General features: G+C 45.9%; 1 protein-coding gene across 2 annotated transcripts in view; it reads right to left on the bottom strand.

Moving 5' to 3' along the window:
• Window positions 1-13365, bottom strand: part of alcama (activated leukocyte cell adhesion molecule a) — a 101240-nt gene that overhangs the window by 27960 nt on the left and 59915 nt on the right. For both annotated transcript variants that reach the window (XM_069165068.1, XM_069165067.1), the window contains exons 2-4: window positions 11208-11314; window positions 9407-9626; window positions 7936-8000 (exon numbers count right to left, since the gene is read on the bottom strand). In XM_069165068.1, coding sequence (XP_069021169.1) covers window positions 7936-8000; window positions 9407-9626; window positions 11208-11314 — 392 coding nt within the window. The remainder of the gene's footprint in view (window positions 1-7935; window positions 8001-9406; window positions 9627-11207; window positions 11315-13365) is intronic.

The raw sequence follows: 13365 nt of genomic DNA on the forward strand, positions 1-13365 counted from the left end.
GAACCATTTTACAGACCTGAAGCTACAAACACTTTTATAAACAGTCTGTGATCACACTTCTTCTTGTTTGGAGCGTTCTGAGTGATTCATCCTGGAACTTGTAGTGTTCTGATGTTTCTGTACTGACAGAGAGAACACACTGATGTACTCAGAGTAGAGAGTTAGTACACAAGTACAACATCTGGAACACATCACTGGTCTTTTGTTCAACCTGTTTTTTTTGTGTTTTATTTTGAAGTCCTGTGTCTTGTCATTTGCTCTTATGTGTTTCCTGTTTTATTTTTAAGTCCTCCAGCCTGTCGTTCCTGCCCTTTTGTGTTTCCTGCACTTTGACCTGGTTCACCTGTTTCCACCTGACATCTGTGTTGAGCGCCTGTTCTCTGTCAGCTGCTTGTTTCTGTGACCTTTGTTCACTTCAGTCTTTCTGTTTCCCACAATGAGCCTCAGTCTGACTTCCTCTCTGTGTTTCTTTAGATCATTCTGCCTGTTGTGATATCCTGCTTCTACTTTCTGTCATTAAAAGTTTTTGTTTGCAGTGTTGTTAGGAGGAAGAATTGCACAAATACCTGAGATGAGTGCTTAGAGTTGTATCATGTAATCCCACATTAACAGGAGAATGTTGGCTGTGTGCCAGAGAGGACAAACAACTATCTCATTCAGGGATGAATTGCTTTTTGTTTTCAGAAGCATGTTGCCTCCCTGCCTCCTCGTTACATCTTCAGGACTGAAGGTCACCAACGGCAGCAGAGATATGCTGTGTGTGAACCAGATAAGGAAGGAGTCATAAGAACATTCCTCCTCCTCAACACATCCTCTAATACAGCCTGTTGTGAGCCGCAACTCACCACATACAATTATTCAGGTGTGCATGAACATCCCTCCATAAATATCTTTATACTTAAATAAATAGATATATACATATCTATTTATTTATATAAATAATCACCACTTTATTAGGTACACCTGTTCAACTGCTCGTTAATGCAAATATCTGATCAGCCAATCACATGGCAGCAGCTCAATGCATTGAGGCATGAAGACACGATGAAGACGAGCTGATGAAGGTCAAACGGAGCATCAGAACAGGAAGAAAGGTGATTTCAGTGATTTGAAGGTGGCAGGTTGTTGGAGCCAGACGGGCTGGTCTGAGTATTCACTAACTGATGATCTACTGATGAACAACCATCTCTAGCTTTACAGAGAACGGTCCGACAAAGAGAAAATATCCAGGGAGCTGCAGTTCTCTGATGCCTCGTTGATGCCAGAGGTCAGAGGTCAGAGGAGGTCAGCCAGACTGGTTGGAGATGATAGAAAGGAAACAGTAACTCCAATAAGCACTCGTTCCAACCGAGAAGATCTGAACAACACGTGGAAGCTTGAAGCAGACGGACTCCAGCAGCAGAAGACCACCGGGTCCTCCTGTCAGCTAACAACAGCAAACTGAGGCTGGATTCACACCGGCTCATTGGACAGGAGAAGATCGGAGTAACGTCTCCGTCTGATGAGTCTGGATTTCTGCTGCCACATTCAGATGGTTGTCAGAGTTTGGCATCAACGACATGAAAGCGTGGATCCATCCTACCTTGTATCAGCAGTACAGCGCTTCCACGTGTTATAAACTAAGATGGCGCCGCGCTAGCGGCAGCCTGTTGCAGCAGCTCCTCCCCGAGTGTGTTGTTATTAGTATTTTTTAAGCCTTTCTCCTCTTCGGAGTTGTTCTTTTTTCTTTCTCTCGTGTGTTAAGTTAACGGTCCGTAATGGACCGTAATTTTTCCACATTTCTGGTTGGGGGCACTGTTATTGTTTACTCTCATGATCAGCTGATCGCGCTGCGTAGACCTCTACTGCTGCTGCCCGGAGCGAGGCCTGAGATCCCCGTTGAACTTCGGAGAAGACGGCGGGGTTACAGAGCTGGAGCTAAGATGAAGGTGAAGAGGAGGAAATATAAACCAGCGGTACCGGAGATCTTAATGGGAAACGTGAGGTCGTTGGCCAACAAGACGGACGAGCTCGGCGCTGGTAAAGACCCAGAGAGAGTACCGGGAGTGCAGCATCATGTGTTTCACCGAGACATGGCTGCACTCACATCTCCCGGACCACAGCGCGGCCGTACCCGGCTTCAGGACTGTTCGGGGGGACGGAGACGTTGTTCGGAGCGGTAAGAAGAAAGGTGGAGGGATTGAAGTCTGTGAACGAGAGGTGGTGTAATCCCGACCACATGTGTGTGAAGGAACGTTTCTGTAGCCCGGACATTGAACTTCTAGCCGTGGGGATGCGCCCTTATTATTTACCAAAGGAGTTCCCGTCCGCCATTGTTATCGCTGTGTACGTTCCTCCATCAGCTGACGTAGAGGCAGCAGTGGACACCATCTACTCCACTGTGGCTAAACTTCAGACTAAGCATCCCGGTGCATTTGTGTTAGTTACTGGAGACTTTAACCAGTCTGGATAAAGTACTGCCAACTTTGCACCAGTATGTGAACTGCCCCACCTGGAGCAATAAAACTCTGGACCTACTGTATGCTAATGCCATGGATGCATTCAGTGCTACTGCCCCCCCCCCCCCCCTTGGTAGATCAGACCACAACCTGGTCCTGCTGACTCCCAAGTATGTTCCCCTGGTACAGAGGCAGCCTGTGACCACCAGGACTGTGAGGAGGTGGACACAGGAGGCTAAAGACGCCCAGCAGGACTGCTTTGAGTCCACGGACTGGGATGTGCTGTTTGGACCACATGGGGAGGACATCAACAGCAGGACGGACTGTATCACAGAATACATTAAATTCTGTGAACACTCCACCGTACCATCCCGGACTGTACACTGCTTCCCCAACAACAAGCCGTGGATCACCAGTGACCTGAAGGTGCTTCTTAATCAGAAGAAAGCAGCCTTCAGGTCTGGGGACAGGGAGGAGCTCAGGAGAGTGCAGCGCCACCTGAAGGAGAAGATGAGGGAGTGCAAGGACTCCTACAGGAGGAAGCTGGAGGCCAAACTCCAGCAGAACAACGTGAGGGAGGTGTGGACCGGTATGAAGGAGATTACTGGGTTCAAGGGGAGAGAGAGACAACCAGGGGGAACCTGGAGAGGAACAACCAGGGGAACCTGGAGAGGAACAACTGGGGGGAACCTGGAGACGAACAACCAGGGGGAACCTGGAGACGAACAACCAGGGGGAACCTGGAGAGGAACAACCAGGGGAACCTGGAGAGGAACAACCAGGGGGAACCTGGAGACAAACAACCAGGGGGAACCTGGAGAGGAACAACCAGGGGGAACCTAGAGAGGAACAACCAGGGGGAACCTGGAGAGGAACAACCAGGGGGAACCTGGAGAGGAACAACCAGGGGGAACCTAGAGAGGAACAACCAGGGGGAACCTGGAGAGGTCAAATGAGCTAAACTGTTTCTTCAACAGGTTTAGTTCACCACTCTCATCTGTCTCTTCCACACCTTACACCTCCCAAACACCTCTGCTGCCTCCCCCCTCCCCCCTCTGCGCCCCCTGGTGAACTGCATAGAGCCCTCAATCTCAAAGGGCTCTTCCTCCATCGACACCTCCCCACACCCCCCTCACCCCCCTCTCTGTGACAACTGGCCAGGTTAGGAGACAGCTGGAGAGAATCCACCAGCGCAAGGCTGCAGGACCTGACGGCATCAGCCCCGGGGTCCTGAAGACCTGACGGCATCAGCCCCGGGGTCGTGAAGACCGGACGCCATCCAGCTGGCTGAGGTCCTACAACACCTCTTCAACCTGAGCCTGAAGCAGGAGGAGGTCCCGGTGCTGTGGAAGACGTCCTGCCTGGTTCCTGTCCCCAAGAAGACGGCTCCATCTGGCCTCAACGACTACCGACCAGTTGCCCTCACATCTCATGTGATGAAGGTGCTGGAGAGGCTGGTCTTGGCCCACCTTAGGCCGCTGGTGAAATCTTCTCTGGACCCTCTACAATTTGCGTACCAGCCTCATGTGGGAGTGGACGATGCCATCATCTACCTGCTGCAACGAGCTCAGTCTCATCTGGATGGAACCGGTGACTCTGTGAGAATCACTTTCTTTGATTTCTCCAGTGCATTCAACACCATCCAACCACTGCTGCTGAGTGAGAAGCTGCGGGTGGTGCGGGTGGTGGGGGGGTGGACACGTCCACCGTCTCCTGGATCAATGACTACCTGACAGGCAGACCACAGTTTGTCCATCTGGGCAGTGTGCTGTCTGATACGGTGGTCAGTGGTACTGGAGCTCCTCAGGGAACTGTTCTGTCCCCCTTTCTGTTCACCTTATACACAACTGACTTCCAGTACAACTCAGAGTCAAGACATCTGCAGAAGTTCTCTGATGACTCTGCAGTGGACGGTGTATAAGGGATGGACGGGAGGAGGAGTCAGTGGAGGTGTATAAGGGATGGACGGGAGGAGGAGTACAGGGCAGTAGTGGAGGACTTTGTGGAGTGGGCTGGTAGAAATCACCTCCTCCTGAACGTGGCCAGGACCAGAGAGATGGTGGTCGACTTCAGGAGGAAGACGACGGCTCCACAACCGCTGAGAGTTCTGGGAGAGGAGGTGGACATGGTGGAGGAGTACAAGTACCTGGTGTCTCCATGACAACAGACTGAACTGGAAGACCAACATCAACGCTGTCTACAAGAAGGTGATGAGTCGACTCTTTTTCTTGAGGAAACTTCGATCCTTCAATGTGTGCAGCGAGATGTTGGAGATGTTCTACCATCTGTTGTGGCCAGTGCATTGTACTTCGCTGTGGTCTGCTGGAGGAGCAGCATTGGAGCCGGAGACACCAACAGACTTAACAAACTGGTTAAGAAGGCCGGCTCCATCATCGGCTACAAACTGGACAGTCTGGAAAAGGTGGTGGAGAGGAGGACGCTGAACAAACTATTGTCCATATTGGATAATCCTGTCCACCCTCTCAACCACCTGCTGCAGGGACAGAGGAGGACGTTCTCTAAAAGATTCCTCCAGCTCCGCTGTCACAAGGACAGATACAGGAGATCATTCCTGCCCACTGCAATAAGACTGTACAATAACTCACCTCTGGCAAAATCCATCACAGTACAATAACACTGTTGACTGTGTTTCTTGGTTTGATTGTATATAATATATATAGATATATAATGTACTGTATATACTGTGCATTTTATATTTTATATTTATATTTTTTACTGCTATTTTATTGCTTTTCTATTATTCTATTCTATTATTTTATTCTATTATTTCTATTAGTATCTTATTGCTTCTGTATGCTGCTGTAGCGAAAAAATTTCCCCTCGGGGATTAATAAAGTAAATAACTACCTCCCTACCTACAGGCTGGTGGTGGTGTGATGGTGGTAGTGGTGGTAATGTGATGGTGGTGATGTGGTGTTGGTGGTGGTGTGATGGTGGTGTGGTGATGTGGTGTTGGTGTGATGGTGGTGGTGGTGTGATGGTGGTGGTGTGATGGTGGTGGTTTGATATTTTCTTGTCCCACTTTGGGTCCTTCGTACCAGCTGAGCATCATGTAAACACCACAGCCTACCCAAGTATTGCTGCTGACCGTGTCCGTCCCTTTATGTCCTCAGTGGACCGTCTCCTGATGGCTGCTTCCAGCAGGATAACGCACCACGTCACAAAGATCAAATCATCTCAAACTGGTTTCTGGAACATGACGATGAGTTCACTGGACTCCAACGGCCTCCACGGTCACATCTCCATCTAATAGAAGCTTTGGGATGTGGTGCAACGGGAGATTCACATCACGGATGTGCAGCTGATAAATCTGCAGCACCTGTGATGTGTGTGTGTGATATATATTTACAAATACTTACTCTGTTCAGAATAAATGAGAGTTACTACTCTTTCAGAAATGTACCTGCTGCACACTTCTCAAAACACAGAGGCTGCATATTTATATATATATTGTAGTATACATCAGTGAATTATTGTATTTTTCAATCCTGCTCTACAGACAGTATGCTAACTAACATTAGCACTGTGCTAACTGACTGAGCTCCATTATAACCCACAGCGTCCTGATGTCTTCTGGAGCCATAGAGTCCTTCAATCAGGACCTTTTTTAGGACATGACAGGGAAACAGATCGGACATACTGTAAGAGTTTTTCACATCACTGTTGGTGCAACTAACGACACAGAAACTCTTTGGCAGAGAGTTATTATTACAGACTGTTTCTAAAAGAGTTCAGGTCTGTAAAATGGTTCTGATCCAGAAGTGTCTTCAGCTGCAATACCAGCGAGTGCCACTAGATGTCGGCTCCAAAAAGCCTCCGGCTCCATAGACTCCCATTCAACTTCTGTCATCAAATCCAAAGTGAATAAAATGTGTCCATCAGTTATCTCGGTGTTGTTAGCTAAAGTCACTCCTTCTTATTAGTTTTCTGGAGGTCCATCTGAAAATAATCCCTCATTCATTAGAAAAGAAGATTCAAGAACACCTGTTTTTGGGGGCGTGTCTGTTTGATTGACAGGCCTGTGGTGCAGTCAGGTTACAGCTATCGGTGGGCGGGACGTAGTATCGTCAGGTTTCCGATCAGATCGGTCAGATCCACCGCTGGCTCCTCCCCCAGCTCATCCAAATATGGTCACTTCCTGCTCCAAACCGCTCCGAACTAACAAGATGGTGACGGACAGAATCTGAACTGGAGGATTCATAATGTTCACAAACCAACGATGACATCACTGATGGTTGATGACATCACTGATGGTTGATGATATCACTGAATGTTGATGACCTCACTGATGGTTGCTGGGTGGGACTTCCACTGCGTTCTGTTCTAGAATCAGTACTTTTCACCTGAAACATCCTCCTTTTATTGATGAAACAAATCAGCTGATCAAATTTCAGGTGTGTTGAAGACGTAAACCTGAAACTTTCTGGTTCTGTGTTCAGACCAAACTGAAGTTATCGTATTCAACACATCAGAAACTATCTGACCGTACAGTCACTCGTCTTTAGGCTCCTCCCCTGTGGAACCTGCTTCTTGCTTCTGTTCAGGAGGAAGACTCCTTCTCTACTTTTAAGATCAGCCTGTAAACTTCCCTGATTGATAAAGTTTACATGTGGAGCTGCACAGGTGACCTGAACCATCACAGACATCCCATGATAAAATAAGCACGTCCCCTGTAGCCTCTGTCACTGCATTGATATTATAATAAGTCCCTGCTCGTTTCTGCAGGTACAGTATCTCAGGTTCTCCACCTCTCAACATGACACCTGACTCTAACCTGGAGTCACACTTCAGTCTGAAGAAGCTGCACCTTCATCATCATCATCATCATCATCCTTCTTCAACACTGAATCCTCTCCTCACTATATCATGGTGAAAGTTGCACCTGAGGCTGCAGTGCTCACTTGATCCATAACAGATGTGTGTGTGCTGCATGTGCTGGAAGGAAAGATGGGCTTAAATAGGAAGAGGAGGCAGATGACCACCTGCAGCTCTTCAAAACTTTTTCCAACAGATTCTCACAGCAGTGGAGGAGAGAGTTTATGATCAGGGGTGAAGAAGAACAGCAGAATCAGGAGAGAAACACTTAACAAGGAATTAAAGTTAGATTTTGAACTTAGGTGTTTACTGGTTTGCTGTCAGTATTCTCTGATAAAACTCCGACAGAAATAAGAGGAGCCTGAAATACAGCGTGAAAGTCTGTTCAGTCACATGACACGTAAAAATGATGAAGCAGGACGATGGATTTATTTCCAAACTGAAATTACTGAGACGTAGTAATCGTCCTCAGTCTAATACTGACGCTCCTGACTACATGCACATGTGGAGCGGTCATCACTGTGTTCATGAGCTCGAACAGACAAACTGCACTTGGATAAATCTTTACCTTCAGAACATAACGGTGCGGCACCTGCTGCAGATCTTAAAACATATTCACTTTCATGTTCAGAACCTGTCGATGTGCTGCAGCGAGTCTTACCGCGGTCAGTTGGTCCTTCTGCAGCACCTCTGATTTGTCCATAATCTCAACTGATGACGGCTTCTCTGCAAACACAGAAACGCAGAATCAGTTTGGAATCACATAAATGTGTCTTTAAGAGGAGAAACAACAAGTTCCTGCTTTGCTCAATACAGATAATAATTTCTGTAATTAATCAATTTCACAGTTCCAAGGTAAAATAAATAGAGAAAAGACCTGTGCTCACACATGAACTCTCTAATCACAGCAAGAAACCAAATGTCGTCTCGAATTATGTCCGTAATTTAACAGGTGAAGGGCAGGATGTTTCTGTGTGTGTGTGTGTGTGTGTGTGTGTGTGTGTGTGTGTGTGTGTGTGTGTGTATATCGCTCTGAAAATCACCTTTTTAGTTACAACTCTTCATTTTCTGGACCTCGAACAGCCGATTCCTAATTACATTATCCGACAAAAACTCAGTGTATAAAGATAATAGCAGCGCTGGTGCAGCACACACACACACACACACACACACACACACACACACACACACACACACACACACACACACACACACACGCAGGTAGTGTGTCGTGGGCCGGATCCTCTCTGTCATGCTTAAGTTTCCATTCACAGCTGATACATGGACAGTTTTGGGAAAGAAATTCAGATTCAAAACTATATTTCCTAAATTGCAGTAAATAACACATCTTAAATGCATTCAAAGCTCTTTAGTAGCAGCACTGCCCCCAAATGGTCAACACACTTAGAGACAAATCTCATTAACTAAGTTTTCATTAGTCGTTTAGTTTAGACATAATAGGTGACTTACAGAAACATTCCTCCCCTTTAGGAGAGTGGCCTTATGGGTAATAAGGAAGGTATATTTAGTGGGACTTTGTTCTGGGAAGTGAGCTATGTGCTGCTAACATGAAGAAGAGCACGGTGACAAGTTCCTGTCATCAGGCCTGTGGACAGCTTTACAAACACTGCAGAGTGTTCGAGTCTCTGCTCTTCCTCCTCTTCCTCCTCTTCCTCCTCTCAGTGCTCCTTACCAACAGCTGTCCTTTGTTGCTTTCAGTTTGGGTGAAAGAGTCCCACTTTCAAATGAATCATAAGTAAGCTTAAGTCATGTGACAGTTATTATGACAGAGAGGAGTTTATTATTACGGACCTACTCTTCCTGCAGCAGCAGGTTTCTGAGAGCTCAAATAAATCCATCTTATGATCAGATATTGAACCATCTACAAACAGATGTAAAAGTGTTGGATGGTTGGTTTCTCTGATGATGTAAAGTGTCCTCAGATGACTGCTGTTGTGGTTTGGAGCAGTGAAAACACTGAATTAAATCATATCCTCAGATTGACTGACAGCAGAAACACGATAGCAACAGGTGCTGGTTCTAATAATAATAATAATAATAATAATAATAATCATAATAATCATAATAATTGAAGATGAATTGGAGAATGAAGTTGTTGTGTGTGAGCTTACTGTGAACAACCACGGAGACAGGGTACTCCAGGAGGTTGGCGTCGGACACCACCATGCAGGTGAAGGTCTTCTGGTCCTTGAGCGAGGCCTGGCTGATGAGCAGGCTGAGCTTGTCGTCGATGCTGACCCGCTGGGCATAGCTGTCGGTGGCCTGAACCGTGGCCTGCTCGTTCCGGGCCTGTTTGATCAGCAGGTCGCCCGGAGTGCCGTCGTCCTTCTCCTGAAGCAGCAGACAACACAGAGAGGAGTCAGAGGACAAATCAAAAAGCTCTTAAAGAGGAGCATCATCATAAACTGTAACAAATGTTAGAAAACTTTGGTCAGTCGTAATGTTTCTTTAAATATCAGTAGTTTAAACATCACAGATCATAATTCATCTTATTGATACTGTGTTTACATCTTATATTCTGGTTATATCAAGATTATTAAATGTTTATAATGTGAACTGTACTAATTGTAGACCAGACATTTGCCTCCCTCCCACTGTCAGGGTTAGGTTGGATGTTAATGTTCATATCTGAACTGCTGCACTCTGAAACAGCCTGAAGAAGATGCAGAAAGAAAATCAAGAATCAGAGACACACCACTGATTTTACACTGAAGATTTAATTTCTACATGTTTGATTAAAAACAAATACTTCCGAACTTGAATGTCCTCAGAATGACTGAAAACTGATTTAGATTATATTTAATTAAAATTAGTTCCCAAAAAACTCTTTACAACTTTCAACTCGTGATTATTTTTCGAATTAATTAATCTGCAGATCAGTTTTTGATGAATTCATGACTCAGTCCATCATCTAAAGATATCAAGTTACAATGAGATGTGACAAGAGAAGCAGCAAATCCTTCATTAGAGAACTTTTTGTTATTAAAGCTGTGGTGGATACAAAAACGTATAATTTATTTGTTTTGAGAATGCCAACACCAGTTTCCTTCATGATACAGATCCTATAGAAAACATTTGGAGCAGGAAGTGACCATATTTGGATGAGCTGGGGGAGGAGCCGAAACTGACTGCACCACAGGCCTGTCAATCAAATAGACACACCCCCCAAAACAGGTCTTTTTGAATCTCATTTTCTAATGAATGAGGGATTAGTCTGGGTTCAGTGGTCTCAGAGAAACTGGCTTCCTCCTAATCCATCTGTTTGATGCTGCTGCGCTCCGTTTGTGCACAACAGGAACAGTTTCTGCACTTTTGAATCTTCTGCTATAAATCTGCACACTTCTTCAGTGTTGGTTTTCTCATCCTGCAGCACTCACGCAGAAAACTGCTCAAAGTGAGTTTTCTTGAATGAGACCGACTGCACTGAACCTACTGAGTGTGTCGGGGGACTTTTCTGAATAAACTTCAATTGTGAATCAAAGGATCTAGAAAAGATGTTCTCTGCAGCCGACAGGAACAGAGGAGGAGGACGGACAGGTGGAAACAGTGTGAAATAAATAACATCTGGCAGGTCTTCATATCCAAACACAGAGTGGCTGCACATTTAAATTTCACGGAGAAGTTCTCTTCCAGTTTATTTTGTGTCTTGGGAATTTTGTTATTAGAAACTCTTCTTCATATTTTCCTATACTTAAATGAACAATGATAAAGACATATTTATTCAATGTAAATGTCTCATTCTTTATCTGAGAACTTTTGAATATTTAAGAAATCTTTAGTCTACCGAATTATTCCAAGAAAAATTAGAATAAAAATGTACGTGTCAATGTGAAGCTGCATCCATCCTTCTTCTGTGTCTCTGAATGTTTTAAGAAGTCTGACGTCAGTGAGCCAGAATCACAATCTACTCACATATTTCCACTTGATGAACATCAGGTCGTCCAAGGCTGCGACTCCTCCGTTACAGGGAACAACGATGGTCTCTCCGTACAGAGCCGTCACACTGTCGGACGCCTTCACTGCAACACAAGAGGAACCGCACGGTTACTGTTAATGCAAATGAGAGGAACCCAGTTCATGTCCTCAGTGTTTGGAGCCCGATGAGCTTCCTCTGACACATCCGACACATCAAACGCTCCTACAGTGTTCAAAACATCTGAAATGATCAGAACCCGAGCAACAAGAACACATGTTGAAATGCTTTTGCTAAAATGGAAGAGTAAAAGGTGTTGTTTTCTCTGAAGCAGACGTGGACTGTCCCTCTCCTCACCAGTATGAAAGCTTTAGATGGACATGTGAACAAAGTGAATAAAGCTCCACCACACCACGCTGTCACTCCACGTGTCCCGACACCACATTTCCAGCATGCCTCCCTTTAAAGCCCGATGTCAGGGATCGGGCTCCGAGGGTCACACTCAGAGGTGGAGCTGCTGGTCGCCGTGGCAGCGCAGCCAGGTCATGTGCTACGTGGGAGGTGGTTAGAAGGGTGAACAGAAGATGGATGGACGGGGGACACCGAGGTCTTCACACTCCGACTCATCCTCATTGAGCTTTGAGCTAAATAGGCTGAACAAGAGCTGCTTCAGGTTTCAGTCATTCCACAGCGATGAGGTCATCAAACACGCAGCTCATCGCTGAAGCCTGCACGCATGTTATCAGCCCTCAGGGCACTTCGACTGATACCAGCACTTTCTGTGTGGTCACAGTTCTATTTCTACTCAGAGTTAAAACAAGTCACACAGTGATATCAAAATAATCCACGAATAAGAGTGACCGTCTCATTTTGTTTTAAAATCTCAGACCACTTTTCACTCTTTGTTCCTTGAGGCTCATTTGTTCAGTGAGTTAGACATCACGTCTGAACTGAAGAAAAGAAACAGATGCAGCTACTCTCAACTTATGAACCTATTTTCATGAAGAAAACTTAATCACACTTCAAGGATCAAGTTGTGTTCATGAACCCTTGTATGTCTTTGCTGGAGACGGTGAGGACAGACCATCAGATGAAAACACAGATTGTTTACAACAGAGTTTGTATCTTCAGGTCTGTAAGATGGTTCTGATCCAGAAGTGTCTTCAGCTGCAATACCACCGAGTGTCCACTAGAGGTCGGCTCCAAAAAGCCTCCGGCTCCATAGACTCCCATTCAACTTCTCTCATCAAATCCAAAGTGAATAAAATGTGTCCATCATTTATCTCGGTGTTGTTAGCTAAAGTCACTCCTTCTTCTTAGTTTTCTGGAGGTCCATCTGAAAATAATCCCTCATTCATTAGAAAAGAAGATTCAAGAAGACCTGTTTTTGGGGGCGTGTCTGTTTGATTGACAGGCCTGCGGTGCAGTCAGGTTACAGCTATCGGTGGGCGGGACGTAGTATCGTCAGGTTTCCGATCAGATCGGTCAGATCCACCTCTGGCTCCTCCCCCAGCTCGTCCAAATATGGTCACTTCCTGCTCCAAACCGCTCCGAACTAGCAAAGATGGTGACGGACGGAATCTGAACTGGAGGATTCATAACGTTCACAAACCAACGATGACATCACTGATGGATGATGACATCACTGATGGATGATGACATGACTGACGGCTGCTGATTGGTTGGATGCCTGAGATCAATGTCACACATTCAGTATGCTTCATAACGTTCAGGGAACGGTGCCTGGAAGAGGCTTAATTAGCACAGCTGCAGGGAATCACTGATTGTTTCTCTCCACAAAAAAGCCCCTAGCAGGTCACCAGACGGGACTCACTCCTGGGGACATGGAGCAGCAGGCTGGCTGCGGACAGGTCATGTGGCGTGTGCTCGGATGCCCAGCAGGAGAGTACAAGACATCTAAGTTATGGTTTGTGTGGAATAAACACATTGGAAAACTGTACTTTGGTGGGTTGTTGTGCGTTCGGCCGAGAGAACCCACAGTGACGGCAAAGATGTCTGTCACATTGTCCTTCTTTTTATTTTACTACATGAAGGAGCAGGAGCGTCACCACAGCAGCGTGTTAGTCACACAGGTGGGAAGGAGGCAATTGCACATTAGCCTCCCTGATGAAGAAGTGAAACAGAGGAGGAACAGCA

This window comes from Embiotoca jacksoni, unplaced genomic scaffold (genome assembly GCF_022577435.1).
Source record: "Embiotoca jacksoni isolate LCO1_2020_lvr unplaced genomic scaffold, fEmbJac1.0.p SCAF_33, whole genome shotgun sequence".
NCBI classification, from domain to species: Eukaryota; Metazoa; Chordata; class Actinopteri; family Embiotocidae; genus Embiotoca; species Embiotoca jacksoni.